This window comes from Nansenia antarctica, assembly GCF_963989245.1.
Source record: "Nansenia antarctica genome assembly, chromosome: 4".
NCBI classification, from domain to species: domain Eukaryota; kingdom Metazoa; phylum Chordata; class Actinopteri; order Argentiniformes; family Microstomatidae; genus Nansenia; species Nansenia antarctica.
In genome coordinates, this window is record NC_137689.1 from 41413442 (window position 1) to 41440916 (window position 27475).

The following is a 27475-nucleotide window of genomic DNA, read 5'->3' on the forward strand; positions in this document are numbered from 1 at the left end:
CCTGCCTTATGAACCCAACAATATTCCTGGTTCTTCTGCCATCAGAAAAAAGAGGACATTGCTGCCATTGATTCCCTGTCTGCTGGCTTCTCCAACTTTGCACCACCTCCACCTGCCTGCATCAAGGTACAGCAACGCAACGATTGTCTTACAGTTGTGACCTCAACTGTCTAGCTGAGTTGTACTGCAGCATTCTAAAACTGGCCAGTGTTGTCTTGTCTCCTTTCCTACTACTTTGCCCGGCTTCTTGAACACTCCCGTAGCTAGTTAAATAATAATAATAATAATAATAATAACAACCTGGTTTTGTATAGCGCCTTTCTCAAACCCAAAGACGCTTTACAGATTTTACAGACAGAAAGTCAGACAGACAGAACAGAAAAAAAAAAAGAAAAAAAAAAGACAGCGACAGTGACAAAACTGAGGGCTGATTTGAAGGTGTCCAGGGTGGGGGCGTTGCGGATCACTGTGGGGAGAGAGTTCCAAAGGGTGGGAGCTGCCACACTGAAGGCTCTGTCCCCGAAGGTCCGGTTGGTGCGGGGGGTGGAGAGCAGACCCTTGTCTTAGTTAGCTAGTTCTAGTACTGATAATAATGAACAACAACTCTTGACACACTATTTAACACCCTTTATTGATGAATGCCTCGCTTCAGATGTATTCACAACACACAGATAATAATATGCATTGTAACACATACAACACTATAGGCATTAATACAGTCATCACTGCTCATTTAAGACTATATGAATGCATGTATGTATGGTGTGTAGAGTATTACAACAGTCATGTCTTTCCTGTGTTCCAGTCTCCTACTCCCCCTGCTGACAAGAAAGCTAAGGTAGAAAAGGTAGGAAACACAGAAGACCACTCCCATGACCACTACACTACAGATTCATAAGCAGTGAATAACGCCTTCATAAACAAATGTTTATGTCCACGGTTATAGATGTTAGAACTGCTATTGCTGGCCTACAGGAGACATGTGAGAATGCCATACAAAGGTTTAAAACTGGGGTAATGAGAGGTTCCCCTGGTGACGTTATTATGGTGTGTTTTTCAGGCTGCTGGTGACTTCTCTTTGATGTCAGGATTCGACCTCCCCCTGGACTCCAAGCCTAAGAAGGAGGAGGTGTGACATTTGATGGCTCTGGTTTCTCTGTAGCCTACCCCCTCCCCCTTACTCTCTCTTTACTCCCTCTTTAACTCTCCGTCCCTCCCCCTCTCTCTTTCTCTCCTCCTCTCTCCCTCTCTCTTCAGTGTTTAATGCTTAAGCCCAGTCCAGATACAGCCGCCCAGATGAAACTGGGCGGCTGTATTGATCTGAACTAGCCATTTTGACTGTTGACATCCCTGAGATTCACCATGTCCAATCTTGTTTAGGACTGAAAGACAAGATGGAGCTCTTACAGCAAAGTCTTCCAACAGTTAGCTTGCTATGACTAGCTTTCTAGTTGGATCACTGACCAAGGCAAAACATATTATTGTTGTTTCTGTATGGGAAAGTTGGCTAGCTGTAGCTGGCAGTATTATTTCAGCTACTTAATGTTTTCACAGCAACTGTCTTGCTGTGTTTTCCCACAGCATTCTAAAACTGGACAGTATTGTCTGGTCTCCTCTGTTGTATCTGTGTCTGGCTCAGCACATTACTTATTAAACTGTCCCGTAGCTAGTTAGCTAGTTAGATAGTTTTAGTTTGATTTAACCAGACAAGTCACACTGAGATTTACATCTCCTTTTCAAGTTACATTATAAGACTTATGGCTCGAACACACCGCCAACGTTTACCTCAGCAGCCGTGTGCGTGTGCGTGTGCGTGTGCGTGTGCGTGTGTGTGGCGGAACTGCTGCGGATCTCACGCTTGCGGTTTCCATACTGACAGTGTGTCTGCTGAGGCTCTACAGCAGAGCTGCTACAGTCAGCCCTGTCTCTGTCTTTGTACATTGAGTTTGCCCTTAATAATGGTCATCAATAATATAATGTTCCATTTCACTTAATTATACATTTAATTTACATTTAGTTTACAGAGAAGCGTCAAGCGTGTGCTCAATTGTAAAAAAAAAAAAAAAAAAGGGAAAAAAAGACAAATACTACTACTAAAAAATAAATAAATAAAAAATATGCAGCAATCCGTCTTCACTTCACAGTTTCAAAGCCATTTCCATCGGGTTTCTGTTCTACAGGTTTCCAGAGGTGGGCTTATAGAGAACTATCTAATTTACATTAAGAGGGGGACATTACATTATAAGCACCAGTTCAGTCTCTGCTGAGTCAGAAGTGCTGTGTGTGTGTTTGCCACTATATCTGCTCCAAGTTCAAGATGTTTTCTCCTTCCGTAAGTAGGCTCCTCTGTTATTTCGTGAGCTTAGAATGATAAGGTTCTATCTCCGTTTAGAATGATAAGGTTCTATCTCCGTTTAGAATGATAAGGTTCTATCTCCGTTTAGAATGATAAGGTTCTATCTCCGTTTAGAATGATAAGGTTCTATCTCCGTTTAGAATGATACGGTTCTATCTCCGTTTAGAATGATAAGGTTCTATCTCCGTTTAGAATGATAAGGTTCTATCTCCGTTCAGGGTAGTTCAGAGATATTGAGCGTCAAAGTTTTTACATTCCATTATGTTTTGTGAGATGGAACCTTTGTATTTTATGAATTACTAACTCAAAATATGCAACATTTTAAAAATAACACCACACAGGCATTAATAAACATCAATAAACACCATTTTGACCAAGAATGGAGATAGAACCTTATAATTCTAACGTCACGATTTGTTTAAGAAAGTTGACTGCCTAGGACAACGTTTTTTTTTTTTTTTTTTACATAACTACTTTTACTTTGTTACTTAACATTAAATAGTTTAGATTCGCCTACTTGTCTATTCACATTCCCTAAATAATAGTAACGTGGTTAATTCATTTATTGTTTTATTTTCATTGTTTGTTAGTGTGAGTTGTAGACAGAAGGAGAGCCGTAGAACTTTATCTGTTACTCCCAATCCTGAGGAGAAACCATTGGTGAGAGAGAGAGAGAGAGAGAGAGAGAGAGAGAGAGAGAGAGAGAGAGAGAGAGAGAGAGACCATGAAAGAACATTTCTTTTTTAGATATATTAATTCTTACATCTACGTGGTTGTTGATGGTGGTAATGCCCCCCCCCTTCCCCCATTGCACACACATTTTTGTTTACTGGCATTTTGTTTTGTTTTGGTCTCTTTGCTGTTGCTTATTGTCTTTTTAGTTTGCTGTTGCTTATTGTCTTTTTAGTTTGCTGTTGTGTTTTGTCTTATAATTACTTTATTTTTCTTACTTTCTACTTCATGGAGTTAAGCACACTACCTTAGTTTATATACATGATACATGTTATCTATGACTTATTGACATGTTATGCATTAGTATTAGTAAGAGAGCACAGTTTGACCTTATTATTCTGGTCTGTATTTCAGGCTGCTGGTGACTTCTCTCTGATGTCAGGATGTGACGCCCTACTGGACACCAAGCCTAAGAAGGAGGAGGTGTGACTCTCTACCCCTGCCCTTATCATACTCTCTCTTTAACACATTTCATTAACAATTAAATACCAAACAAGCATCTAAAATGCTCCCAACCACTTGGGCCCCGATCATTGCCGCTCGCGGCTATATTTGGAATTTAAATTGTGATATTGATATTGATGTAAAGATTCAATTTTAAAGAAATTCAATCTGATTGCAGTCGTTCTGCAAAATACATTGAAGATACTTTTGGATCATATAATCTGATCCCTCTCCCCACCCCAACCCCCATCCTCTGTATCCCCAGGGTGGGTCCATGTCCTGGGACGCCCTCAGTGCTCTGGGAGACACCCTGGCGGCCCCAGAACCAGCCCCAGAACCCCCCAAGCTGAGACCTGAGGACATTGTCACGGTATGGACTCAAACACTCACAGTTGTTTTCCTGGCAACTTTTATTTCTTCCATATTTAGGTAACATCTTACTTTGCTTATAAATGTATCATTAAAATGATTATACATAATGTTGATGTAATCTTGGTTTGGCAAAGAACTCAACAATAAATGTACATTGGTCGTATGTTTTGGGTCATTGTCGTGCTGGAAGACCCATCCACGTGTCCATGTTCATTGTCCTGGCTGAGGGAAGGAGGTTCTCGCCCAAGATTTCACAGTATACGGTCCCGTCCATCATCCCCTCGATGCGGTGAAGTCGTCCTGTACCCTTAGCAGAGAAACAGCCCCAAAGCCTAATGTTTCCACCTCTGTGCTTGACAGTGGAGATAGTGTTCTTGGGGTCATAGTCAGCATTTCTCCCCCTCCAAACATGGCGAGTCGAGTTGAAGCCAAAGAGCTCGATTTTGGTCTCCTCTGACCACATCACGTTCTCCCAAGCCTTCTCTGAATCATCCTGTTCGCTGGCGAACTTCAGACGGGCCTGTACATGTGCATTCTTGAGCAGGGGGACCTTGCAGGCTCTGCAGGATCTCAATCCATTACGCCGTAGTGTGTTACCAATGGTCATCTTGGTGACTGTGGTCCCAGCTGCCTTGAGATCATTGACAAGCTCCTCCTGTGTACAGTACTTCTGGGCTGATCCCTCACCTTGCACATTAATCAGAATATGATATTAAATCTCTCACTGTTCAAATAAACCTACCATTAAAATGATAGACCGTTCATTTCTTTGTGAGTGGGCAAACTTTCAAAATCGGCAAATACTTATTTCCCCCCCTGGATCTGTGTTTATCTGCAGGAGGGAAACCTGGACTCAGAGAAGGGGGTGCGGGTTGGTGAGAGGGAGGACACCCTCCCACCAGAGTACAGGTTCACAGAGGACAACCTCACAGACCTGCCTGCTCCCAAGGAAGAGGTGAGTCAGATACGGCTGTCAACAACGTGGGGGAGAAGGATACTCTTTGTCCAATTTGCACCACTTGTAGATTATATGCTGAATACATACGCACATCAAACACTTTATTAAGAACACTATACTAATACTGGGTAGGACCTCCCTTTATTAACACTATACTAATACTGGGTAGGACCTCCCTTTATTAACACTTGTAGAATCTTCTTGTCGGTAATTAGATGTTATGGATCGATCTATCGAGGATTTCGTGATCTTAAATGCGTTGTGTCATCTCAGAATAGATCAGGTGCGCAGCATACACGATTTGACAAGAAAATAGAATGTTCAACCGGTACTTGATTTATTAAGACAGTCAGCGAATGGTTCATCAGCACAGTAACCAGCATCCGGCATTCCACGACATCATTATGAAATACAGACAGGCTTAAATACTCTCTCTACCAAGGACAGATTGACTCCTCGGCAGCTTAACCCATCTATCTTGACCACCCTCTGTCTGTGCCCTGGTGCCTACCACCCCCAAGGCCTTAAGATAACAACCTCCCGAATCTGTATATTGTGGCGTTATTGCTGTATATTGTGGCGTTATTGCTAACCCTGAAGAGCAGGCTGACCTGGAAGGAACAGAATGTGTGTGTCTGAGTGACCTGAGAATAGAGTATGTGTGTGTGTGTGGGTCTGTGTCATGTGTGTGTCTGAGTGACAGAAGCATAAATGTTGCTAGACAATCAGTAAGATCTAACACACTATACTAATACTGAGTAGGGCCTCCCTTTATTAACACTATACTAATACTGGGTAGGGCCTCCCTTTATTAACACTATACTAATACTGGGTAGGGCCTCCCTTTATTAGGAATACTATACTAATACTGGGTAGGGCCTCTCTTTATTAACACTATACTAATACTGGGTAGGGCCTCCCTTTATTAACACTATACTAATACTGGGTAGGGCCTCCCTTTATTAGGAATACTATACTAATACTGGGTAGTTCAATCTGTAATCTCCCGTTCTACCGCATCCCAAAGGTGTTCTATTGGATTCAGATCTGGTGACTGGGAAGGCCACTGAAGAACACTGAACTCATGGTCATGTTCATGAAACCAGTTTGAGACGATTTTTACTTTTGTGACATGGTGCATTATCATGCTGGAAGTAGCCATTAGAAGATGGGTACATTGTGGCCATGAATGAATGAATGAATGAATGAATGGTCTTTATTGTCATTAATACAGTACAGGTACCATACAACGAAATTTAGGAGGGGGGGGCTCCCCTGGTGCTTGATTATTATGATTTTTTACTAAAAACAAGAGGGGGAAAGAGCTGGTTTACATAAATAAAGGCTATATACACTATCCACTATACTATACTACTATACTATACAAATAAAACACTGTGCTGTACTCTATGCTATGCTATAAATATCCTAACATTTCCTATCTCTGAACCTTATGTACACAAGGGTTGTCATATTGCACATGGTATTATTGCACATTCATTTAAAGTGTCGCAGTTTGCAGGTTTGAAATGTTCACAGTTGTATTTCAATATTGCACTTATGATTACAATCTAGTAGCTGCCATCAAATTGTCTAGATTGTCCAGGGCCTAGAACCTAGGTCTTTGCTGTGTTCAGGGCCTGAATGGCCCTAGGGTAGAAGCTGAGCTTCAGTCTATTTGTCCTTGTGGACATGGTCCTGAACTGTCTGCCTGAGGGCAGCCGACCGAACAAAGTGTTCGTTCCCAGGGTGGGATGGGTCCCTGGAGATCTTGGAGGCCTTCCTGAGGCAGCGTGTGTTGTACAGCTCTTCCAGAGAGGGGAGGGGGGCGCCGATGATCTTCTGGGCCGATCTCACAACTCTCTGTAGCGCTTTCCTCTCTGCGGCTGTGCAGCTGGAGAACCACACGCAGATGCAGTAGGTGAGGATGCTCTCCACTGTGCAGCGGTAGAAGGTCACAAGCAGCTCCTGTCTGAGGTGGTATTTCCTGAGGACTCTCAGGAAGTAGAGCCGCTGTTGTGCCTTCTTGATGATGGCTGCTGTGTTGGTCCTCCAGGACAGGTCATCCTGTATGTGCAAGGGATGCACGTGGTCAGCTACAATACTCAGATAGGCTGTGGCATTCAAGCAATGAAGGTGTGCCAAGAAAACATTCCCCACACCATTACACCACCTGAATGAATGAGAAGGTGTACAGGTGTTCCTAATAAAGTGGCCGGTGAGTGTATATGTGACAGGGCATGGTTAAAAGGTCCGCAACTAGGGCAAAATCATTTTTCGTTTTTTTCCAGATTATGAAAGGGTAGATTGTAAGCTTTAAAATGATGTGTCATACATTGACATCTGAAACAAGTTGAAGAAGTCATGAATATTTGAATGTTGATACCCCCTGAACCACCGTACTGAGATATCCAGCCTCAAAGTCTTCAGAGACGTTTTTCACAGAGGTAATGGGTGGGAACAATAGCTGGTTAACTCCACCCTAATCACTCCCTCAAGACAACCACACCCTCAAGACAACCACTTCCCCATTACACTACCTGTCATTACCTACCTGTCATCTGTCAGTGGGGTTGTCAGCTAACCAAAATTGCAGGGCTGACACAGGGCTTGTCAGCTAACCAAAATTGCAGGGCTGACACACAGCTAAATAATAATAATAATAATAATAATAATAATTCAAGATTCATGATTTTTTATTGCCATGTCTGCCAAAAGTGTATTACATCCCATTACAAGTACAAGAGAGTAAAATTCATGGCAATGGAAATTTGGAAATCATTTGGCAAGATACAATTGAGCAATACAATAATAGAATGGTAAAAAATAATAATGTTGTCCGTGTGCACATGCATTTATCATTATAGTCCATAAAGCATCTAGTGGGACTTCGGCGTAGTTCCTTCCCATCCCATCTGGGCATCAAAGCTGTAATAAAAAAAGAAGACAGTACATTTAAAATGATTGCCCACTGTTACCAACACCACTTTTACGAAATAGCCTACTACTATCTTCATAAAATAGAATTGCTTATACAATGACAATGACAAATACCTGAAGTGCTGGTGACTCTCATCAAGGTGTCATCTCTCAGAACCTCTCACCTCGTCATTCTGTAACACACATTTCAGGTCAGAGGTGTGGACACTTCTCTAGTGTAGGTTTTCCATAGACTCAGTGTACTGTACTTGTACTGAAGTAGGCTAGTGAAATCATTTAAATTCACAGTATTATTCTACAGCATATCTACATATCAATGAATTAATCATTATTTTTGATTCCACATAACATTACCGTTCATTACAAAAGCATTTACTTTTTCTATAATCTATTACATCTCTAACAAAGCTAGCTAGCTAGCTAACACATCTCAAGCTACATCTCAAAGCAAGCTAACACTTGTTTGGCTAGCTGGTACACACAAACACACTAAAATGGTGCATGAAACATATTACACTATGTTGCATGTTTAGTAGGTCTGCAACAAATGTATTTATTCATTATGTTTTATCTTTGACAACCTATTTCCTCCTCCCACCATCTCATTAGTTTTGTAGAGGGGTGGCATAATTGTGGTGAGCAGTTTCAGTGGTCTGATAACTGATGCTAACAATGGGGCTATCTACCTTACTCACAAAACAACAAATAACTGTTTGGCTATCCTAAGTAAACAACACAAAATCCTAGTATACAACACATGTAACTCACTAAAACTTACCCAAGAACACAGCAGAAGGTCTGTCTGCAGACGACTGTCCCATGAATAGTGAACTGATATGGAGATCAATGTCTGACATTCCGTTGTCTTCTAAGTCAGATTCGGAGTTCGGAGTTCCCGTTCGGAGTTCCCATTATGTATAGTCCAATATGAAGGAGTTCATTAATTGCCCACTGTCGATATTTCTACCGGCTTCAGAAATTCTGTTTATAGCGTTAGCTAGAGCGTCCGCATCCATCTTGTAAATTTGTCAACAGATCCAGACGCACATGGCTACTTAAATACAGCTGGAGTGGGCGTGGCTACACACACTGCCGCACTAATACGAATAATACCCCCCACCCGACTTTGCTAACTAAATGTAGGTATTTAGTGAATGTAAAACTGTTGGATATGATATCGAGTGGGTTCTTCATCGCTTCGTTTGTCGTCCTATGCCAAAAAACTGAAAACTTTTTTTTTCACAACAAGACTTGTTTGGCTCGATTGCAAGGTTTCACAATTGCCGAGATGGGGACCTTTTAATGAAACCCTGTCACATATGTACAGGCACTGAACACTTTATTAGGAACACCTTGCTAGTTGGACCTCCTCTTTTGCCTTCAGAACTGCCTTAATTCTTAGTGGCATAGATTCAAGGTGCTGGAAACATTGGTCAACATTTGGTCTATGACATTTAACCACCACCATTTTCGCCCAGAGAACTGCCGCTCACTGGATATTTACTCTTTTTCTGACCATTCTCTCTTCCCCCTAGAGATGGTTGTGCAGGAAAATCCCAGTAAATCAGCACTTTCTGAAATACTCAAAACAGCCCATCTGGCACCAACGTTGAAATGGAAATATCTAATCCTTCTCCGTCTCTCTCCCTCTCTCCCTCTCTCTCTTCCTCTCTCTCTGTCTCCCTCCCTCTCTCTTTCTCTCTCTCTCCCTCCCTCTCTCTCTCTCTCTCTCTCTCTCTCCCTCCCCTCTCTCTCTCTCTCTCCCCCCCCTCTCTCTCTCTCTCTCTCTCTCTCTCCCCCCCCCCTTTCTCTCTCTCCCCCCCCCCTCTCTCTCTCTCTCTCTCCCTCTCTCTCTCTCTCTCTCTCTCTCTCTCTCTCTCTCTCTCTCTCTCTCTCTCTCTCCAGCCCTCCATGGACTCAGGTGAGGCTCTGGACTTCCTGTCTGGAGGGTTCCTGAGCTCCTCCGTGGCTCCTGCTGTCCAGGCCCCGGTCATGCTCCCCTCAGCTCCTCTACAGGTGACACAGGCCCTCTCCCATTGGTTGTCAGCAGCTCATGTATCTCCTGATTAGTTCACTGATTGGTCATCTCTGTGTCAATCTATTCACCCATATCAAAACATGATATACAACCTCCCCTACCCCTAACCATCTCCCCTAACCCTGCCACCCCCCCCCCCCCCTGGATATTGCTGTGTTAATTGTTCCCTGTTCGTTAACTCTGTGTTCTATGCGCTCATGTTATCTGTTGCTTGTTGTTTCTGTGTTTTCAGTTTTTCCCATATTGTCAGCGTCTTTGAGCCCTGGAAAAGCTCTATATAAATACAATTAATAATAATAATTATTATTATTATTATTATTATTACATGGCTTTGCTAATTATTCAACTGACATAAGAGCGAGTGGGTTGACACAAACTACTATGGCTTGTCATAACAGGCTTTAACACTCTTATGTCATTGTTCTAAAGACATTTCTGCTGGAAGCTTGAAGGATCCTGTCTCTCTTTGTCCCCTAGCCTACAGTAGAGGACCTGTCAGCTCTTGATGCTTTGGCTGGAGATTTTGTTGCTCCTTCTAAGGCCTCTGCAGTACATGCCCCAGTGACACCCCCCGCCAAGACCAAGAAACCCCCAAAGGTAAATCTACTGTGTCTCTGTGTGTGCGTGTGTGCTTGCGTGCATGTTTACATTTTGGGCATTTAGCAGACGCCTTATTCCAAAGCGACTCACAATCGATACATTTGACTAAGTAAGTGAATCATCAGTCCACCAGTCAGAGTACCCAGGAAGAGTAATCTAGCTCAGGCCAGCGGCCATTGGCAATCATCGTGCTAGAAGAATAAATAATTGTATTTATTTATTTATTGGGTTTAGTAGACACTGGAGAAACAGTACAAGGGGGTAGTAGAAATCTCAGGAGAAACAGTATAGGGGGCGAAGCAGGTGTCTCAGGAGGAGCAGTAAAGGTGTAACCTGAAGAGATGTTTGGGAGTGACTCTGCAGTTCTGACAGCTGTTGGAAGCTCATTCCACCAGCGGGGAGCCAGTGTAGTGAAGAGACGTGACCGGGCAGCGCGACTGCCGCGTTGGCGTAGAGGTGGTGGGGCCAGTCGGCCAGCAGAGGTGGAGGAGCGGAGTGAAGTGTGTGTGTGTGTGTGTGTGTGTGTGTGTGTGTATGTGTGTGTGTGTGTGTGTGTGTGTGTCTGCGTGTGTGCGTGTTCAATGTGTCCAATAGAAATGGAGACCTTCTTTAGGAATTGAGTGACCTTTTTGTCCTGGCTCAAGTTTAAGTGTGTCCTTTGGACTTTTTGGTGTTGTCATACGATTGTACTGTATGTATGTGTGTCATATGCATGTTGTCTGGTACTTGTAATCTGCAATGACAATAACGTTGAATCTAATCTAATCTAATGTTTGCCTCCCGTCAATAGAAAGCTGTGTGTACTTTTGACAAGCAGAGTCCTATCGAAGTCATCAAAGCCCCAGGCGCTACCCTACCTGCTCCGAAACCCACAACCGATGAGGTAACCATGGTGATACACAACAGGATATCCTCACCCCAAATGTGTTAGAGCCACCTCCTGTACAGGAGGCATAGCTTACTCACAAATCCCCAATGTCCCCTTTGTCTCTCCGTGTGTCCCCAGGGTGGGTCCATGTCCTGGGACGCCCTCAGTGCTCTGGGAGACACCCTGGCGGCTGCAGAACCAGCCCCAGAACCCCCCAAACTGAGACCTGAGGACATTGTCACGGTATGGACTCAAATGGACTGTTCTACCGTTGTATACTGCTGTCGAGTCACTGTGTTCTCAAGGCCATTATGTGGGTTTATCTCTTTTTAAAGAATTAATAGAAGGAATAACATCTGCACTCAAAGGTGCACTCTGTGTTCCTCTGTGGTCCTCTGTGGTCCTCTGTGGTGCTCTGTGTTCCTCTGTGGTCCTCTGTGGTCTTCTGTGGTCCTCTGTGGTCCTCTGTGGTGCTCTGTGGTCCTCTGTGGTGCTCTGTGGTCCTCTGTGGTCCTCTGTGGTCCTCTGTGGTCCTCTGTGTTCCTCTGTGGTCCTCTGTGGTCCTCTGTGGTCCTCTGTGGTGCTCTGTGGTCCTCTGTGGTCCTCTGTGGTCCTCTGTGGTCCTCTGTGGTCTTCTGTGGTCCTCTGTGGTGCTCTGTGGTCCTCTGTGGTGCTCTGTGGTCCTCTGTGGTCCTCTATGGTCCTCTGTGGTCCTCTGTGGTCCTCTGTGTTCCTCTGTGGTCCTCTGTGGTCCTCTGTGGTCCTCTGTGGTGCTCTGTGGTCCTCTGTGGTCCTCTGTGGTCCTCTGTGGTCCTCTGTGGTGCTCTGTGGTCCTCTGTGGTCCTCTGTGGTGCTCTGTGGTCCTCTGTGGTCCTCTGTGGTCCTCTGTGGTCCTCTGTGGTCCTCTGTGGTCCTCTGTGTTCCTCTGTGGTCCTCTGTGTTCCTCTGTGGTCCTCTGTGGTCCTCTGTGGTCCTCTGTGGTGCTCTGTGGTCCTCTGTGGTCCTCTGTGGTCCTCTGTGGTCCTCTGTGGTGCTCTGTGGTCCTCTGTGGTCCTCTGTGTTCCTCTGTGGTCCTCTGTGTTCCTCTGTGTTCCTCTGTGGTCCTCTGTGGTCCTCTGTGGTCCTCTGTGTTCCTCTGTGGTCCTCTGTGGTCCTCTGTGGTCCTCTGTGGTCCTCTGTGGTCTTCTGTGGTCCTCTGTGGTGCTCTGTGGTCCTCTGTGGTCCTCTGTGGTCCTCTGTGGTCCTCTGTGGTCCTCTGTGGTCCTCTGTGGTGCTCTGTGGTCCTCTGTGGTCCTCTGTGGTCCTCTGTGGCTCAGTTAGTAGAGCACGGCACTAACAACGCTTAGGTTGTGGGTTCCATTCCCGCTGGGACCATATATACCGAAATGTATGCACTCATTGCAATGTCAGTCGCTTTGGATAAAAGCGTCAGCTAAATGCCATATATATATATATATATATATATATATATATATACAGTATATTAAAATGATTCATTCATTCCCAGAAGCGCTGACAAAAGCTACTGCTGAAAAGAGTGCTTTCTTGGCCAGATCTACCTTGAAAAAGAGGCTTTTGGAGCTCAATAGACCTCAATAGCCTCTTTTCGACAGCGATGCCAGTGCGTGCCAAGGCGTACTTAGTGGCTAGCTAGTGCTCAAAGCCCAGTGCTTCCAACCTCGTGAAGCTTGTTTTGAATTTCCACATCTTGCCTGGGCTTTCTAGTCCCGCTCCAGTTAGTTTACTTTGTTCATAAGGAGGCAATAGGTGAAAGTCACAACATGGTTCTGGTAACATGGTTCTGGTAACATGGTTCTGGTAACTTGGTTCTGGTAACTTGGTTCTGGTAACATGGTTCTGGTAACTTGGTTCTGGTAACATGGTTCTGGTAACATGGTTCTGGTAACTTGGTTCTGGTAACTTGGTTCTGGTAACTTGGCATCTTGTAATGAAAAAGTGCTATTCAAATCAATAACACTGAGCCTGCCGCCCACCAACACCACTAGCCAACTGCACTGGGAAGATAAGAACATCCCGCCCTCGCTCTAAACCACTCCCCTAGACCCGTTTGACCCCCCCCCCCCCAAGGACCACCAGGGTAGAGGAGGCTAAAAGCTGGAGTTTTCAGCACAGAACAGGCCGAGAGTAAGCACCGTTGAATCCTGGGAGTGACCGTGGAAAAACAGTTGACCGTAGCGTGCACGGCTTAAGCCCTGCTGTAGAAAGTCAGCTAATAGCTGCTAGCGTGCTAGCTCCACAGGAATGTAAAGCCGAGAGACTCAATAAGCGATGACTTCCTGTGAGGCAGGTGAGCGAGTGCATGCCAAGGAGTGTTGAAAACAGGAAATGTGAGGGGAGGGGGGGGGGGGAGGGAGGGGGGGGGAGGGAGGGAGGGGGGGAGGGAGGGGGGGGGGAGGGAGGGAGGGGGGGAGGGAGGGGGGTTGCAGAGTGTGTCTAAGGGTCCATGACATTATGAGTGGTAGACAGACAGAGAGATAGATTGACAGATTGGCTGGCAGATGGATAGACAGACAAGACAGACAGACAGGAGGGTCAGAATAAGCTGTAACATCACAGCAAAAAAGAGAGAGAGCCCACCACCATCCAGGCAGAAACCAACCAAGAGTGAGAGACAGAAAAAAGTGAGACACGCTAGCCGTTCGTCCAGAAACAGACAAAGGAGGGAGGGGTTGTTGTTGTTTCAGTCTTCTCTGCTTTTCATTTCTCTGGTGCTACAGTGGGCTCTGGCTTGCTCTGATACAGCAGGATAACTCTGGCTTGCTCTGGTACAGCAGGATAACTCTGTACACGCCACTCTAAGAAACATCCTGCTTGGATAAAGGTTAAATAAAACATAAATAGATCAAATGTATTGACCTCTGCCGCCTTAAATGAATTCAGTCTTCCACAACTGTCTGTCTGTCTTTCTGTTATCCACACTAGCAACACTGCATTCAATAAAAAATTATCTCATCTCTTTTCAATAAATTCTCTTTTATTCTCTCTCTCTTTTTTTTCTTCAGAATTTAGAGTAGTGCATACCAATCCTTGAAAGAATGACCATGAACTCTGCATGTTAACGACCACATAACATCGCTCCGTTTGAAGTCTACTTGACTGTGTGTCCGCACCTGTTCATGCATGTGTTTTGTGTGTGTGTGTCTGGGTATGCAGGAGGGAAACCTGGACTCAGAGAAGGGGGTGCGCGTTGGTGAGAGGGAGGACACCCTCCCACCAGAGTACAGGTTCACAGAGGACAACCTCACAGACCTGCCTGCTCCCAAGGAAGAGGTGAGTCAGATATGGACGTCATCACACTCAGACCTAATGCTCATTACTATCAGGGGAGGCTGTGGGGCAAGAGGTAGAGCCGCCGTCTAATGATCGCAAGGTTGGCAGATCGGCGGTTCTAGCCCCGGCTGGCCACATGTCGAAGTGTCCTTGGGCAAGATACTGAAAAATTGCTCCCAGTGAGCGGGGCCAGCGCCTTGCATGGTAGCTTGCCGCCATAGGTGTGTGAATGTGTGTGTGAATGGGTGAATGAAAGCGCTTTGGATAAACGTGCTATATGTGCAGTCCATTTACCATTTACCATCAACGAAAAACAAAATAGAGATAACATTTGACATTCATTCATATTCAAGTATTTTGTTAAAAGCCTATAAAGGATTTATAAGTGGTTTGTAGACAGTTGACAATTAATTCAGTAACACTGTACTTAGAGTATACCTTTGTGTTCATAGGGCGTTGTAAGACGTTCTATATGTTTGACTACATATCTCATACCATCTCATAATGATCCTGAGCTCTTGAAACCTAGACTAACACTAGACAGACGTAACACATGACATAAATACATAAATACATTATACCTAGAATGTGTTATAATGTGTTTTATGTGTGCCCACCCATAGAACATTTTAATATTCATATACCTCCTTTAAAAGTGTTGAGCTTACACCTCGTTCCAAATTATTATGCAAATTATATTTTTCTCAGATTTTCCTAAATAGTCGATGCAAATGACAATCAGTATAATTTTCAAGTCATCAACCGTTAGAGTATAATTCAAATTGTATTGAACAAACCTCCCAATGATAACAGTATTTTTTTTTATTATAAAAAACTCAAAATGCACTGTTCCAAATTATTATGCACAACAGAGTTTCAAAACATTTTATAGGTTGTAAAGAACTACAAATGGTAATTTGATGAATTTAGGGTTATGAGGTCATATTAGGAGGTCATATTTACTGAAATCAAAAGCTATTTCAAACAAAAACATCTTAACAGGTCAAGTTACATGTTAACATAGGACCCCTTCTTTGATATCACCTTCACAATTCTTGCATCCATTGAACTTGTGAGTTTTTGGACAGTTTCTGCTTGAATTTCTTTGCAGGATGCCAGAATAGCCTCCCAGAGCTGCTGTTTTGATGTGAACTGCCTCCCACCCTCATATATATTTTGCTTGAGGATGCTCCAAAGGTTCTCAATAGGGTTGAGGTCAGGGGAAGATGGGGGCCACACCATGAGTTTCTCTCCTTTTATGCCTATAGCAGCCAATGACACAGAGGTATTCTTTGCAGCATGACATGGTGCATTGTCATGCATGAAGATGATTTTGCTACGGAAGGCACGGTTCTTCTTTTTGTACCACGGAAGAAAGTGGTCAGTCAGAAACTCTACATACTTTGCCGAGGTCATTTTCACACCTTCAGGGACCTTAAAAGGGCCTACCAGCTCTCTCCCCATGATTCCGGCCCAAAACATGACTCCGCCACTTCCTTGCTGACGTTGCAGCCTTGTTGGGACATGGTGGCCATCCACCAACCATCCACTACTCCATCCATCTGGACCATCCAGGGTTGCACGGCACTCATCAGTAAACAAGACTGTTTGGAAATTAGTCTTCATGTATTTCTGAGCCCACTGTCATGCTGCAAAGAATATCTCTGTGTCATTGGCTGCTATAGGCATAAAAGGAGAGAAACTCATGGTGTGGCCCCCATCTTCCCCTGACCTCAACCCTATTGAGAACCTTTGGAGCATCCTCAAGCAAAATATATATGAGGGTGGGAGGCAGTTCACATCAAAACAGCAGCTCTGGGAGGCTATTCTGGCATCCTGCAAAGAAATTCAAGCAGAAACTGTCCAAAAACTCACAGGTTCAATGGATGCAAGAATTGTGAAGGTGATATCAAAGAAGGGGTCCTATGTTAACATGTAACTTGACCTGTTAAGATGTTTTTGTTTGAAATAGCTTTTGATTTCAGTAAATATGACCTCCTAATATGACCTCCTAACCCTAAATTCATCAAATTACCATTTTTAGTTCTTTACAACCTATAAAATGTTTTGAAACTCTGTTGTGCATAATAATTTGGAACAGTGCATTTTGAGTTTTTTATTTTTAAAAAAAATACTGTTATCATTGGGAGGTTTGTTCAATAAAATTTGAATTATACTCTAACGGTTGATGACTTGAAAATGATACTGATTGTCATTTGCATCGACTATTTAGGAAAATCTGAGAAAAATATAATTTGCATAATAATTTGGAACGAGGTGTAATGGCATGGGTGTCGCATGCTGTTGTGGTGAACTATAGGATAGGAGTCCAATAGTGATATTACACCTCTCTACCCTTCTCTCTCTCCCCGCCTCTCTCCCCCCCCCCTCTCTCTCTCTCTCTCTCTCTCTGTCTCTCTGTCTCTCTGTCTCTCTCCAGCCCTCCATGGACTCAGGTGAGGCTCTGGACTTCCTGTCTGGAGGGTTCCTGAGCTCCTCCGTGGCTCCTGCTGTCCAGGCCCCGGCTGTCATCCCCTCAGCTCCTCTACAGGTGACACAGGCCCCCTCCCTTTGGTCAACAGCACTGTAGCTCACTCCATCCATCAAACTCCATCTGTCCATTCATTGGTCGACTCTGCTCTCAATCTAAAGCCTTCCAATCAGTGTGCTTAGTTTCTGGTAACATTGAGGGTGTACTGATACTTCTTCTCCACATAAATAGAATTATCACATAAGAGTGTTCTGTACAGAGGACATAGGTAACCCTTGAAAATGCAAAAGGGGTCAGGTGAATCTATGATTAGGATGTTTACCATTCGAAATCACCATAACAGTTATCATATGGTATTCATAAAGAATGTTATGTTATAAATAGTTATGATAGGAATTACAAGGATAATTTCTTGGTTTGTTGTTACTGGCAGCATTTATAACATCTAAAATGTCATGTTATACTGTGTCTCCGGAAAGTATTCAGACCCCTATGCAGCATTTTGTTGGATTTAAAATTAATTAATCCAATCAATTGGATTTAAAATGGATTAAATAAAAAATGTATTGACCATCACTCCACACACAATACCCCAGAATGTGGAAAAAACATATTTCAGTAAATTTGTTAAAATGTAAATATAGAAACACTTAATGTACATACGTATTCAATTTCAGACCCTTCGCTATGACACTCTTAAAATAAGCTTAAATGTCATCATCAAATCACTCAATAAGTTGAAATGAGTCCATCTTAATGCAAGAACAATGGTGAATGGTCAATAGGCTGCACAATGGGCGCTTTACAACGGCCTCTCATTCATCCATTCACACACACATTCACACACACATTCACACACCAATGGTGGCAAGCTACCATGCAAGGCGCCGGCCCGCTCACTGGGAGCAATTTGGGGTTCAGTGTCTTGCCCAAGGACACTTCGACATGTGGCCAGCCAGGGCTCGAACCGCCGATCTGCCAACCATGTGATCATTAGACGGCGGCTCTACCTCCTGAGACACAGCAGCCCCACATGTTTAAAATTACATTTGAAATGAATATCTTGTTTTTATATCCATTAGAAAGTGGTTGGAGTCTATGGGGGTGTTCTCACTAGAACATTTGCTTCACTTGAAACAGAGTTTAGGATAAAGTTCGCTTTGCTCTGCGTCGTTTGGAGCTGTGAGAACGCGCATTCGAAGTCGCTCCCACAGCAGAACCAACGGATGCTCCGCTTGAAAAGGGTGGTTTCACTCCGGTTAGAAACGACGCATCCATCACTTTGCTTCGCTTCGCTTTTTCCCTTTGGTGAGAACGCTGCTCGAGGCTGTCCATAGGAAAACAACAGCGCACGCGTGTTGATCTGGATAAGAGCGGGACAACGGGCAATTCAAAAATGTTCTGACCAATCAACTACCATGTCTGTTGCTTCGATTGCGTATGTTACTTCGTTTACATGAAGGGCTGTGAGAACGCAAATCAGAGAAATAATTTATGCAACAATGTTGCGAACTCATCCACTTGCTCCGGGTCTCGATTCAGACTTTCATTTGAGAACATGACCTATAATTGAGTCTATCTTCTCCTTCCCCCTCACGTCTCCGTAGCCCTCAGACGACTTTGCCTTGGAGGCGCTGGCAGGGGACTTTGCTGCTCCAGCTGTCGCTCCTGCAGTCAGATGTGCCGTCACCCAGCCTAACCTAGCTACCCAGGTACACAACTAACACTCACACACACACACACACACACACTCACACACACACACACACACAAACACCACACTCACACACATACACACACACACACACTCACACACACGCACACCACACACACCACACACACACACACACACACAAACACACACTCACACACACACACACACACACACACACACACTCACACACACACACACACACACACACACACACACACCACACACACACATACACACACAAACACACACACACACACACTCACACTTACTCACACACACACACACACGCACACACACACACACACACCATACACACACACACACACACACACACACACACACACACACACACAGACACATACACACACACACACACACACAAACACACACATACACACACATACACACACACACACACACTGCACTCCAGTTGTCATTGTGTGTGTGTGTGTGTGTGTGTGTGTGTGTGTGTGTGTGTGTGTCCTCAGCTGTCTGCGGGGACTACAGATGCTCTGGACCTGCTGTCAGACACCCTGATGGGCCCCAGCCCCGTCACAGAGGCTGCACCCCTCCTAGCCAAGGACATCATAAAGGTACTCTAGAACTAACACCTGCTGTAAGGAGTCTGAACACATGGGCTGGATTCCCAACTGGAAACTAGGTCCTCTCACCTCAGCCCTTGATGACACACTGGAACTGACGACTGTATATAAGTCAGGGTAATACAGGGGAGAATTCAGGCCTATTGGAGAGTTAGGTGGCCTTAGCCAAAATGCTAACCTATTAGGATCAACTGACCCATTCCCCACATGTCTGCAAAACAGAGTCATGAAGAGGAAAGCGAGTGGGGAAACCTTTCAGTTTGGAACTCAGCCCTTGTTTTTCAAATGTTATTGGGGGGGGAAAACTGCTAAACAATCCTCCGTTCGGCTAAACCTTTCAGTCTGGTGTAGCTAATGCTACCTCTAGCTAGGTAATGCTAATGCTAATGCTACCTCTAGCTAGTTAATGCTAATGCTAATGCTACCTCTAGCTAGGTAATGCTAATGCTACCTCTAGCTAGGTAATGCTAATGCTACCTCTAGCTCTAATTTGATCTCTTGAATCTGATCTCCGCTCATCCTAGGAAAAGGAGCTACTTGAGGAGAAGCTGATCAAGATGGGAGAGAGAGACGACAGCCTTCCAGCCGAGTACCGAACCACAGAGGAAGACCTGCTGGTAACCAACGACATTATTATACTACTGCTACATTATTATACTACTGTTACATTTCAGATCTAACTCCTGCATTCCTATACATCTTAAAGGATCAGTAATAGATCATAACACTCCACTTATAGTAGCTTGTCAGAATGCAGGGTGATACTATTTGCTTATACTGTACCTATCCACATTCCCCATTTACTGTACAGGAGGAACTTGGTTGGGTTGGGGTCAATTTGGAATTCAACATATATTGTATATTTATAATAACATTACATAGCCACATTTTGCTTTACATTCATTGACATTAGAGCCAATTATGTTTAAGTCGGTTCAAGATGAATGTTGACCCTGTAGTGCAGTAGACCCTGTAGTGCAGTAGACCCTGTAGTGCAGTAGACCCTGTAGTGCAGTAGACCCTGTAGTGCAGGTGTAAAGTGTAAAGTATTGTTTTTTTCAACAGGCAATGGCAGAGGCAAAGGCCAAACCAGCTGTGAGACCCAAGCAGGTGAGATCCATACGCATGCAGAACACCACAGAGGTCAAATCATATCACATCAAGTTCCACTCTCATCCGTTTCACTATAGTAATGCCATAATGTGTGACATATTATGTGACAGCAGCTGGTGAAACCGGGAACAAGTCGCCAACCAATCAAACATTTATTTTGTCTTTTATTCTGTAAATAAATGTCATGGTTGTTGAAAATCAAGTCAAAACATTGCAATGCAATAACGTGGTAGTAGTGGGGATTACTCACAGAATCCATTGCATTGCAATGTTTCGGCTTGACTAGCGAGTGTGTGAAACTGGGAGAAACAACAAGTCGCCAACCGACGGACTGTTCTGACTTTCATTCTGAAAAATGTCAATAAACTTCAGTCAAAACATTGCAATGCAATGGATTTGGTGAGTAATCCCCACTACTACCTAGTTAGTGTAGAGTAGTGGGGATTACTCACCGAATCCATTGCTTTGCAATGTTTTGGCTTGACTAGCGAGTGTGTCATTGATTTTCAACAACGTTGACATTTATTTCAAATGTTCAGAATAACAGTCTGAACATTTTGATTGTTTGGCAACTTGTTCCCGGTTTCACCAGCTGCTGTATGATACTGTAGCCTACGGTTGTATCCAAACTATGGACGATGTCGTGTGTGTTGTTGTCATGGAAGTATTTCACATGTTGATGTCCAGATGTACTGACTTTATCTCTCTCTTTATCTTACAGAAGTCAATGGATGACACAGCTGCCCTTGACCACCTGTCTTCTGCCTTCTCTGCCTCCGCTGTGCCAGCGGAGCCTTCAGTCGGAGTCAAAACAAAGTTCCCCGATCCAGCTCTGCAGACAGAGTCCCTCCAGGTACCCACACACCTTCTCTGGTCTCTCTAGTCAGGTCTTCTCTGGTCTCTCTAGTCAGGTCTTCTCTGGTCTCTCTAGTCAGGTCTTCTTCTCTGGTCTTTCTAGTCGGGTCTTCTTCTCTGGTCTCTCTAGTCAGGTCTTCTGGTCTCTCTAGTCAGGTCTTCTCTGGTCTCTCTAGTCAGGTCTTCTTCTCTGGTCTCTCTAGTCAGGTCTTCTTCTCTGGTCTCTCTAGTCAGGTCTTCTCTGGTCTCTCTAGTCAGGTCTTCTTCTCTGGTCTCTCTAGTCAGGTCTTCTCTGGTCTCTCTAGTCAGGTCTTCTTCTCTCGTCTCTCTAGTCAGGTCTTCTTCTCTGGTCTCTCTAGTCGGGTCTTCTCTGGTCTCTCTAGTCAGGTCTTCTCTGGTCTCTCTAGTCAGGTCTTCTCTGGTCTCTCTAGTCAGGTCTTCTTCTCTGGTCTCTCTAGTCAGGTCTTCTCTGGTCTCTCTAGTCAAGTCTTCTCTGGTCTCTCTAGTCAGGTCTTCTCTGGTCTCTCTAGTCAGGTCTTCTCTGGTCTCTCTAGTCAGGTCTTCTTCTCTGGTCTCTCTAGTCAGGTCTTCTCTGGTCTCTCTAGTCAGGTCTTCTTCTCTGGTCTCTCTAGTCAGGTCTTCTTCTCTGGTCTCTCTAGTCAGGTCTACTCTGGTCTCTCTAGTCAGGTCTTCTTCTCTGGTCTCTCTAGTCAGGTCTTCTCTGGTCTCTCTAGTCAGGTCTTCTCTGGTCTCTCTAGTCAGGTCTTCTTCTCTGGTCTCTCTAGTCAGGTCTTCTTCTCTGGTCTCTCTAGTCAGGTCTGAACAGTCATTATAAGCTGGTGCTTCTTAGCCATCATTTTCCAGAAGTGATTAATTGATTGGCTGTTTGTTTCTTTGCCCAGGCCATGTCTGGTCCTGTTCTGGACACCCTGTCAGGCACCTTGCTTCCAGACGAGTTGAAATCCAAAGGAGACAAGCCAAAGGTGAGAGGGGAAAGTGCTGTCTCATGACTCATGACAATTTAAAGGCTTTCTCAAGTATAGATCTACATAGAAATGCTTCATTCATGAGCATGCTATGCCACATAACGCTTGGAAAAGGTAATATTTGCTAAAGAGGCAGATGCCAGGAACTGTTATAATACGCTTAATATAGCATTAATGTGCTTATTAATGGTTAGTAAATATTTATGTGCATTATGAAGTGTTCATAAATGCTTCAATAAACCTTCATAAGTTGGAATTAGTTTAAAGCAGGACCAAAATAGTGAAAGATTCCCAAATCTATATCCCATAGTGGTGGTGGTAGTGTATTGTCTTACAGAGCTCTCTACATTTTGCAAATGAGTTACAAGGCTCTCTTCTCACTCTATCATGGACCTCCCTCCATTATGCACTCTAACCAAGGTCTCAAATCTCTATTGCAGAGCAAGAGCAAGTCAAGGTCTAAACAAAAGGTAAGAAAACAACCTCACTAAATCATGAACCACATTTAAATGAGATGAGCCTTAATAGAACAGCCATGCCTTTTTTACCTACTAAAAGCCTCTTTACAATGCTCAAGCTGCTATTTACACACAACGACCACTAGTTGGCCGCTTGTAAATTAGCCTGCTTCCTACACAGAAAGACTGCAAAATAGCTTCATACTTGCTTATCCTGATGTGTTTTTGAAAATGTAAGGATACTGGGTGATAGAACACACATATCTAGGAAAAGTCATGAAAGGAGGGTCCTGACCCCTCATGGCTGTTCTAGTGTTAAAGCTCATTGTCATGCAAAGAAAACCAAAGATTCTCATGTATGAGAAAGAAATGCCCAGTTTCATGTGATTTGGGAGCTAATGTCAGTTCATTGACTTAACCTTTGACCCTTTGTTTCAGAAACATCAGGCAGAGGAGCCGTCAGCCTACCCCTCAGGACAGCTGAGCTCAGACGTAGTGCCAACATCAAAGAAGGGTGGGAAGAGCTAAACCTCTGGGTAAGGACCCTAGCCACTACCCTCTAGCCACTACCCTCTAGCCACTTCCCCCTAGCCACTACCCCCTAGCCACTCCTGTAGAAAGAATAGGATAGATTTGAGTAATATGGTAAATGCCTCAATGATGTATTATTAGCATAAACCTATATCTAAAAAGAAAAACGACTATTAATATGTATCACAATATCCTGTAAATTACTAGCATTTTACTGAGTGTAACTGTATTGACTGAGCACAATTAGAAGCTTTATGAAAGTCAGTTAATATAGGCTTTGGAACACACAGTGAATCTTCCTTCCAACTGCTTGTGTATTGCAGGTTCAGAGTGCACCACCTCTCCCCTGCCACACAGAGGCGCCATTTGAGCTGCTCTGAATGATGATCATATTTTTCTTGAGATGGTGGAGAACGTATACTGGATGAAAGACACACACACACACACACACACACACACACACACACACACTGTGCGCAACGCCGCCTTTTCTGCTTGGTTTCACACATGACAGAAGATTGTAGTTTTGGTTTCTTTCCTTTTGAGATGGAACGAACAGAATGAGAGAGAGAACGAACAGAATGAGAGAGAGAGAGAGAGAGAGAGAGAGAGAGAGAGAGAGAGAGAGAGAGAGAGAGAGAGAGAGAGAGAGAGAGAGAGAGAGAGAGAGTGTGTGTTTGCTTTACTGCTTCCCCAGGATTGACAGATCTTCTGTCCAATCCTGTGAGGAGAATGACAGGGCCCTGATACACCACCTTAGTTAACAGAATGACAGGGCCCTGATACACCACCTTAGTTAACAGAATGACAGGGCACTGATACACCATCTTAGTTAACAGTTTTATTCCCCCAATGTTGCAGCAACGTTCTCCCAATCTTGGGGTAATCGTGAGTGTCAGCTAGGATGGGAGCAGTGCATTGTGGGGTGTAGGATCGGGATATCTGTGCAATCTTGTTGTACACAGAGAGGCGTGTTTTCTATTGTTATGTGGACAGATACCATAAGACACTAGTGTACAGCATTGTCTGCTTAGTTAGATGATAACATTTTAGTTTACAATATTGAAATGTGTCAAAGGATTTCTAGGATACGGATGCAACTGAGAGCCCATGCAAACCTTTATATTTACTTTCTGTAAAGCAATCTATATATTAAGAAGGGTCTTTTTGTGTGTACTAAGCTCTGTAGAAGCATGTATTGGTCTCCGAAAGTGCACTTACAAGTGAACCTGGGTGGTCTCTACCTCTGGAAACTGCCTTTGTTTGTATACTGTAATGAACTTTGCTTTTTGGAAGACATCACTGTATTATTTCAGTCCCCAGGGCTGTTCTCTTCCAGTGAACATCTTGAATAATGGATTATTTTTCCAAATGTTATCATAGAATTTTACATGGAATTTAGGTGCAGGTCTAAGGTTAAGATTTATTTTGGAGATGGGAATTCTAATTAAATAAAAATCTGTGAATAATAATTGTATGTGTATTTGCTGTGTGCATTCAGTATTCATGGATATGAATGAAGTCCTTGTGCCTCAAAGCAGAAATATAATTGTGGAATCATTGTGGTAGCCAACATGGGGTAACTTTAACAACCAAATGCAAATATGCAACAACAACAAAAAGAATAAATAAATAACTGAATCTGAAAATATGCAAAGGAATAATTTGCTGGAGGGGAAATGTAGTATGTATGTTTGTATTTATGTTATTGTAAAGGGAAACATTTTTTAAATGTCTGTCATTATTCACAGTTATATGTAAAATATCAGAAATACTTTTCTCCACTTCTATGAAGCAGATCAGTGGTTTTCTTAAGCCCAATGCACACGGTGTGCAATTTTGTCGCACGACAACATTCGATTCTCAATTCTTTCAATTGGTGTGAATGGAGAATCGAATGTTGTCATGCGACAATATCGCATTGCACGCCTTGTGCATTGCGATGCGATATTGTCGCACGACAACATTCGATTCTCCATTCACACCCACACACTTCGGTGGTGTGAATTGAGAATCGAATGTTGGCGTGCGACAAAATCGCACGCTGTGTGCATTGGCCTTTAGTTTGCAACGTTTTACAAACATACTTCCTCTTCTGGCAGACAGGGTTGGGATGTTTACTTCCATTGTCTTTGTTCAAAACCTACTTCAATACTTAATACTTTAGCTTGAAATGGCCATGGAAAGTTTGCTGTAATAACTGGTGGGATAGAATACACAGGATACATGTATTTCAAATGTTAACAACAATAATAATAAAGAAAATAAAAAGGTATAGTTTTACCATTTCTGTCTTGTCATTCAGTAGAGATCATTACTCCTAAAAGCATTGAATAAATCGTGGATATTGACTGAATAGGAGTATATACAGTAGAGACATATCAACATTTTGAGTCAGAAAAATGTTTTGTAGCTGTTTTTATTAAGTTTCACTGCAGAGCTTGTAACTATGTTATTCACAGGAAGTCAGGTGAAGACAAGGTATTGTGGTCTATAAGCAAACCCCCTCCGTTACGCTGGCACATAGTAAATCAACTACACAAAGTTATATATAAAAAAACTAAGTTATATATATTTTGTACAAATGAGAGGAGCTATTTCAATGATGATGTATAAAGAGCTTAATATGCCACACAAAAGATGGAAGAAGGCGAATCGTTTCAGCAAGATGATGTGCTCTGGCTGTAAATCTTCATCTGTGAGAAGAATTGACAATTATATTTGTTTACATAATGAACATAATAGTTGTCAAAATAATTTGTAAAAATTAAAATTAAAACATTTTACAAAAATGTCAACTTTAGCAAACGACTTGCTGCTTTGCTCTTTAGTTGTACTAGTTCAAAAATGGCGACAAAACAGTGCTTAGAGCTGTCCTCATAGGTCAGACAGCATTGTATCATATAACCCTGTCCAGCAGTTATTACTTGTTATTTTGTTTTCTTTAATCACTGAACTGGCAATGATTTTTTTTTAAATGTGAAATGAACTAACTCACCAACACCCAACAACATTCTTAAAACATGTTTAACCTGATCTTTGAATTGTATTGTCTTGTTCATGTGTAATTTGTGCTATTCCATTTAGCTTTTTCCTTGACAAATGACCTTGAATAGCTTATTATTCTATTATTCATTTTAAAGACAATGAGTTTTAACACTTTATACATTATTTATAAACATTTGATAAATTAATAGTTAACAAAAGTCAACTTACCATTAACATGTATTTAAAGATGTGCTGATGGTTAGACGTGTCTCTTGGTCATGGGATGTTGTTTTTCAGATGCTTCCATCCGTGGCCTGTCCAAGACACAAATTACAGAATATGTAAGAAATTAATTGAACATCATACAATTATCAACCAGTTTAGGGGAGATCAAACTTGTTAAGAATGTACTACAAGCTGTTATTACACCACTATACCACTTCTGTAAAATTCACATAAGGGCAGATATTTATATACATTGGTTCAGTTACTTCTGTGTGCCAAAGAAAAACGTACTGTCTTTTGTGATGATGAGGACAGCGTCTTGTTCTTATACCTAAAGAAAAGTCATGTTAACATTTGAACGTTTGGACTGAGGCACTCCACACAGGTGTAACATGGCAACATTACAAGCATGTCATGTGGTGATGAGTTCAACATTTGAAAGTAGAAAATAAAAATCGAGTTATAAACGAACTTGTACAGGTTATAACATAATAGATAAATTGTGCCTCTCTATCTACAGTAAGCTACATACTAATTGGCTCAATGCTATGGCTGTGCTGTCGGCGTTCAAAAGGGACGTGGCTGTTGAAGAGTTTGAGATTCTAGCGTTTGGCGAGCAGGTCAGGCACGATTGTGACACGAGTGGGTGTGACACAGGAACAAAAGGGTACGGGTACCGTAGGTTCTATTATATAAAGGAGATGGGTGGGTGTACACAAGCAGGACTCACGGTTGCAGTGGCATATGATGATGAGGAGGAGGAGGAGACAGAGGCCACACACAGCAGCCAGTGGGCCCCACACCATCATATCACAGGACACTCCCGGGTTCACCACTGGAAAGCACACCTCACACAAGTTGCATATTTGCAATATTCATAAAAAGTCATTATTATTCTTAAGTGCTCTTTTAC

At 43.2% G+C, this 27475-nt stretch overlaps 1 protein-coding gene across 2 annotated transcripts in view; it reads left to right on the forward strand.

Moving 5' to 3' along the window:
- The window catches only part of cast (calpastatin), a 64994-nt gene extending 39819 nt beyond the window's left edge, over positions 1-25175 (forward strand). For both annotated transcript variants that reach the window (XM_080530428.1, XM_080530429.1), the window contains 21 exons: positions 46-126; positions 806-847; positions 1061-1129; positions 3443-3511; positions 3798-3902; positions 4743-4859; positions 9708-9818; positions 10318-10437; positions 11231-11323; positions 11447-11551; positions 14483-14599; positions 17040-17150; positions 18698-18802; positions 19293-19397; positions 19931-20023; positions 20472-20516; positions 21241-21372; positions 22277-22357; positions 22801-22830; positions 23257-23354; positions 23673-25175. In XM_080530428.1, coding sequence (XP_080386554.1) covers positions 46-126; positions 806-847; positions 1061-1129; positions 3443-3511; positions 3798-3902; positions 4743-4859; positions 9708-9818; positions 10318-10437; positions 11231-11323; positions 11447-11551; positions 14483-14599; positions 17040-17150; positions 18698-18802; positions 19293-19397; positions 19931-20023; positions 20472-20516; positions 21241-21372; positions 22277-22357; positions 22801-22830; positions 23257-23346 — 1821 coding nt within the window. In that variant the 3' untranslated portion in view covers positions 23347-23354; positions 23673-25175. The remainder of the gene's footprint in view (positions 1-45; positions 127-805; positions 848-1060; positions 1130-3442; positions 3512-3797; positions 3903-4742; positions 4860-9707; positions 9819-10317; positions 10438-11230; positions 11324-11446; positions 11552-14482; positions 14600-17039; positions 17151-18697; positions 18803-19292; positions 19398-19930; positions 20024-20471; positions 20517-21240; positions 21373-22276; positions 22358-22800; positions 22831-23256; positions 23355-23672) is intronic.
- Positions 25176-27475: the final 2300 nt, after the last annotated feature.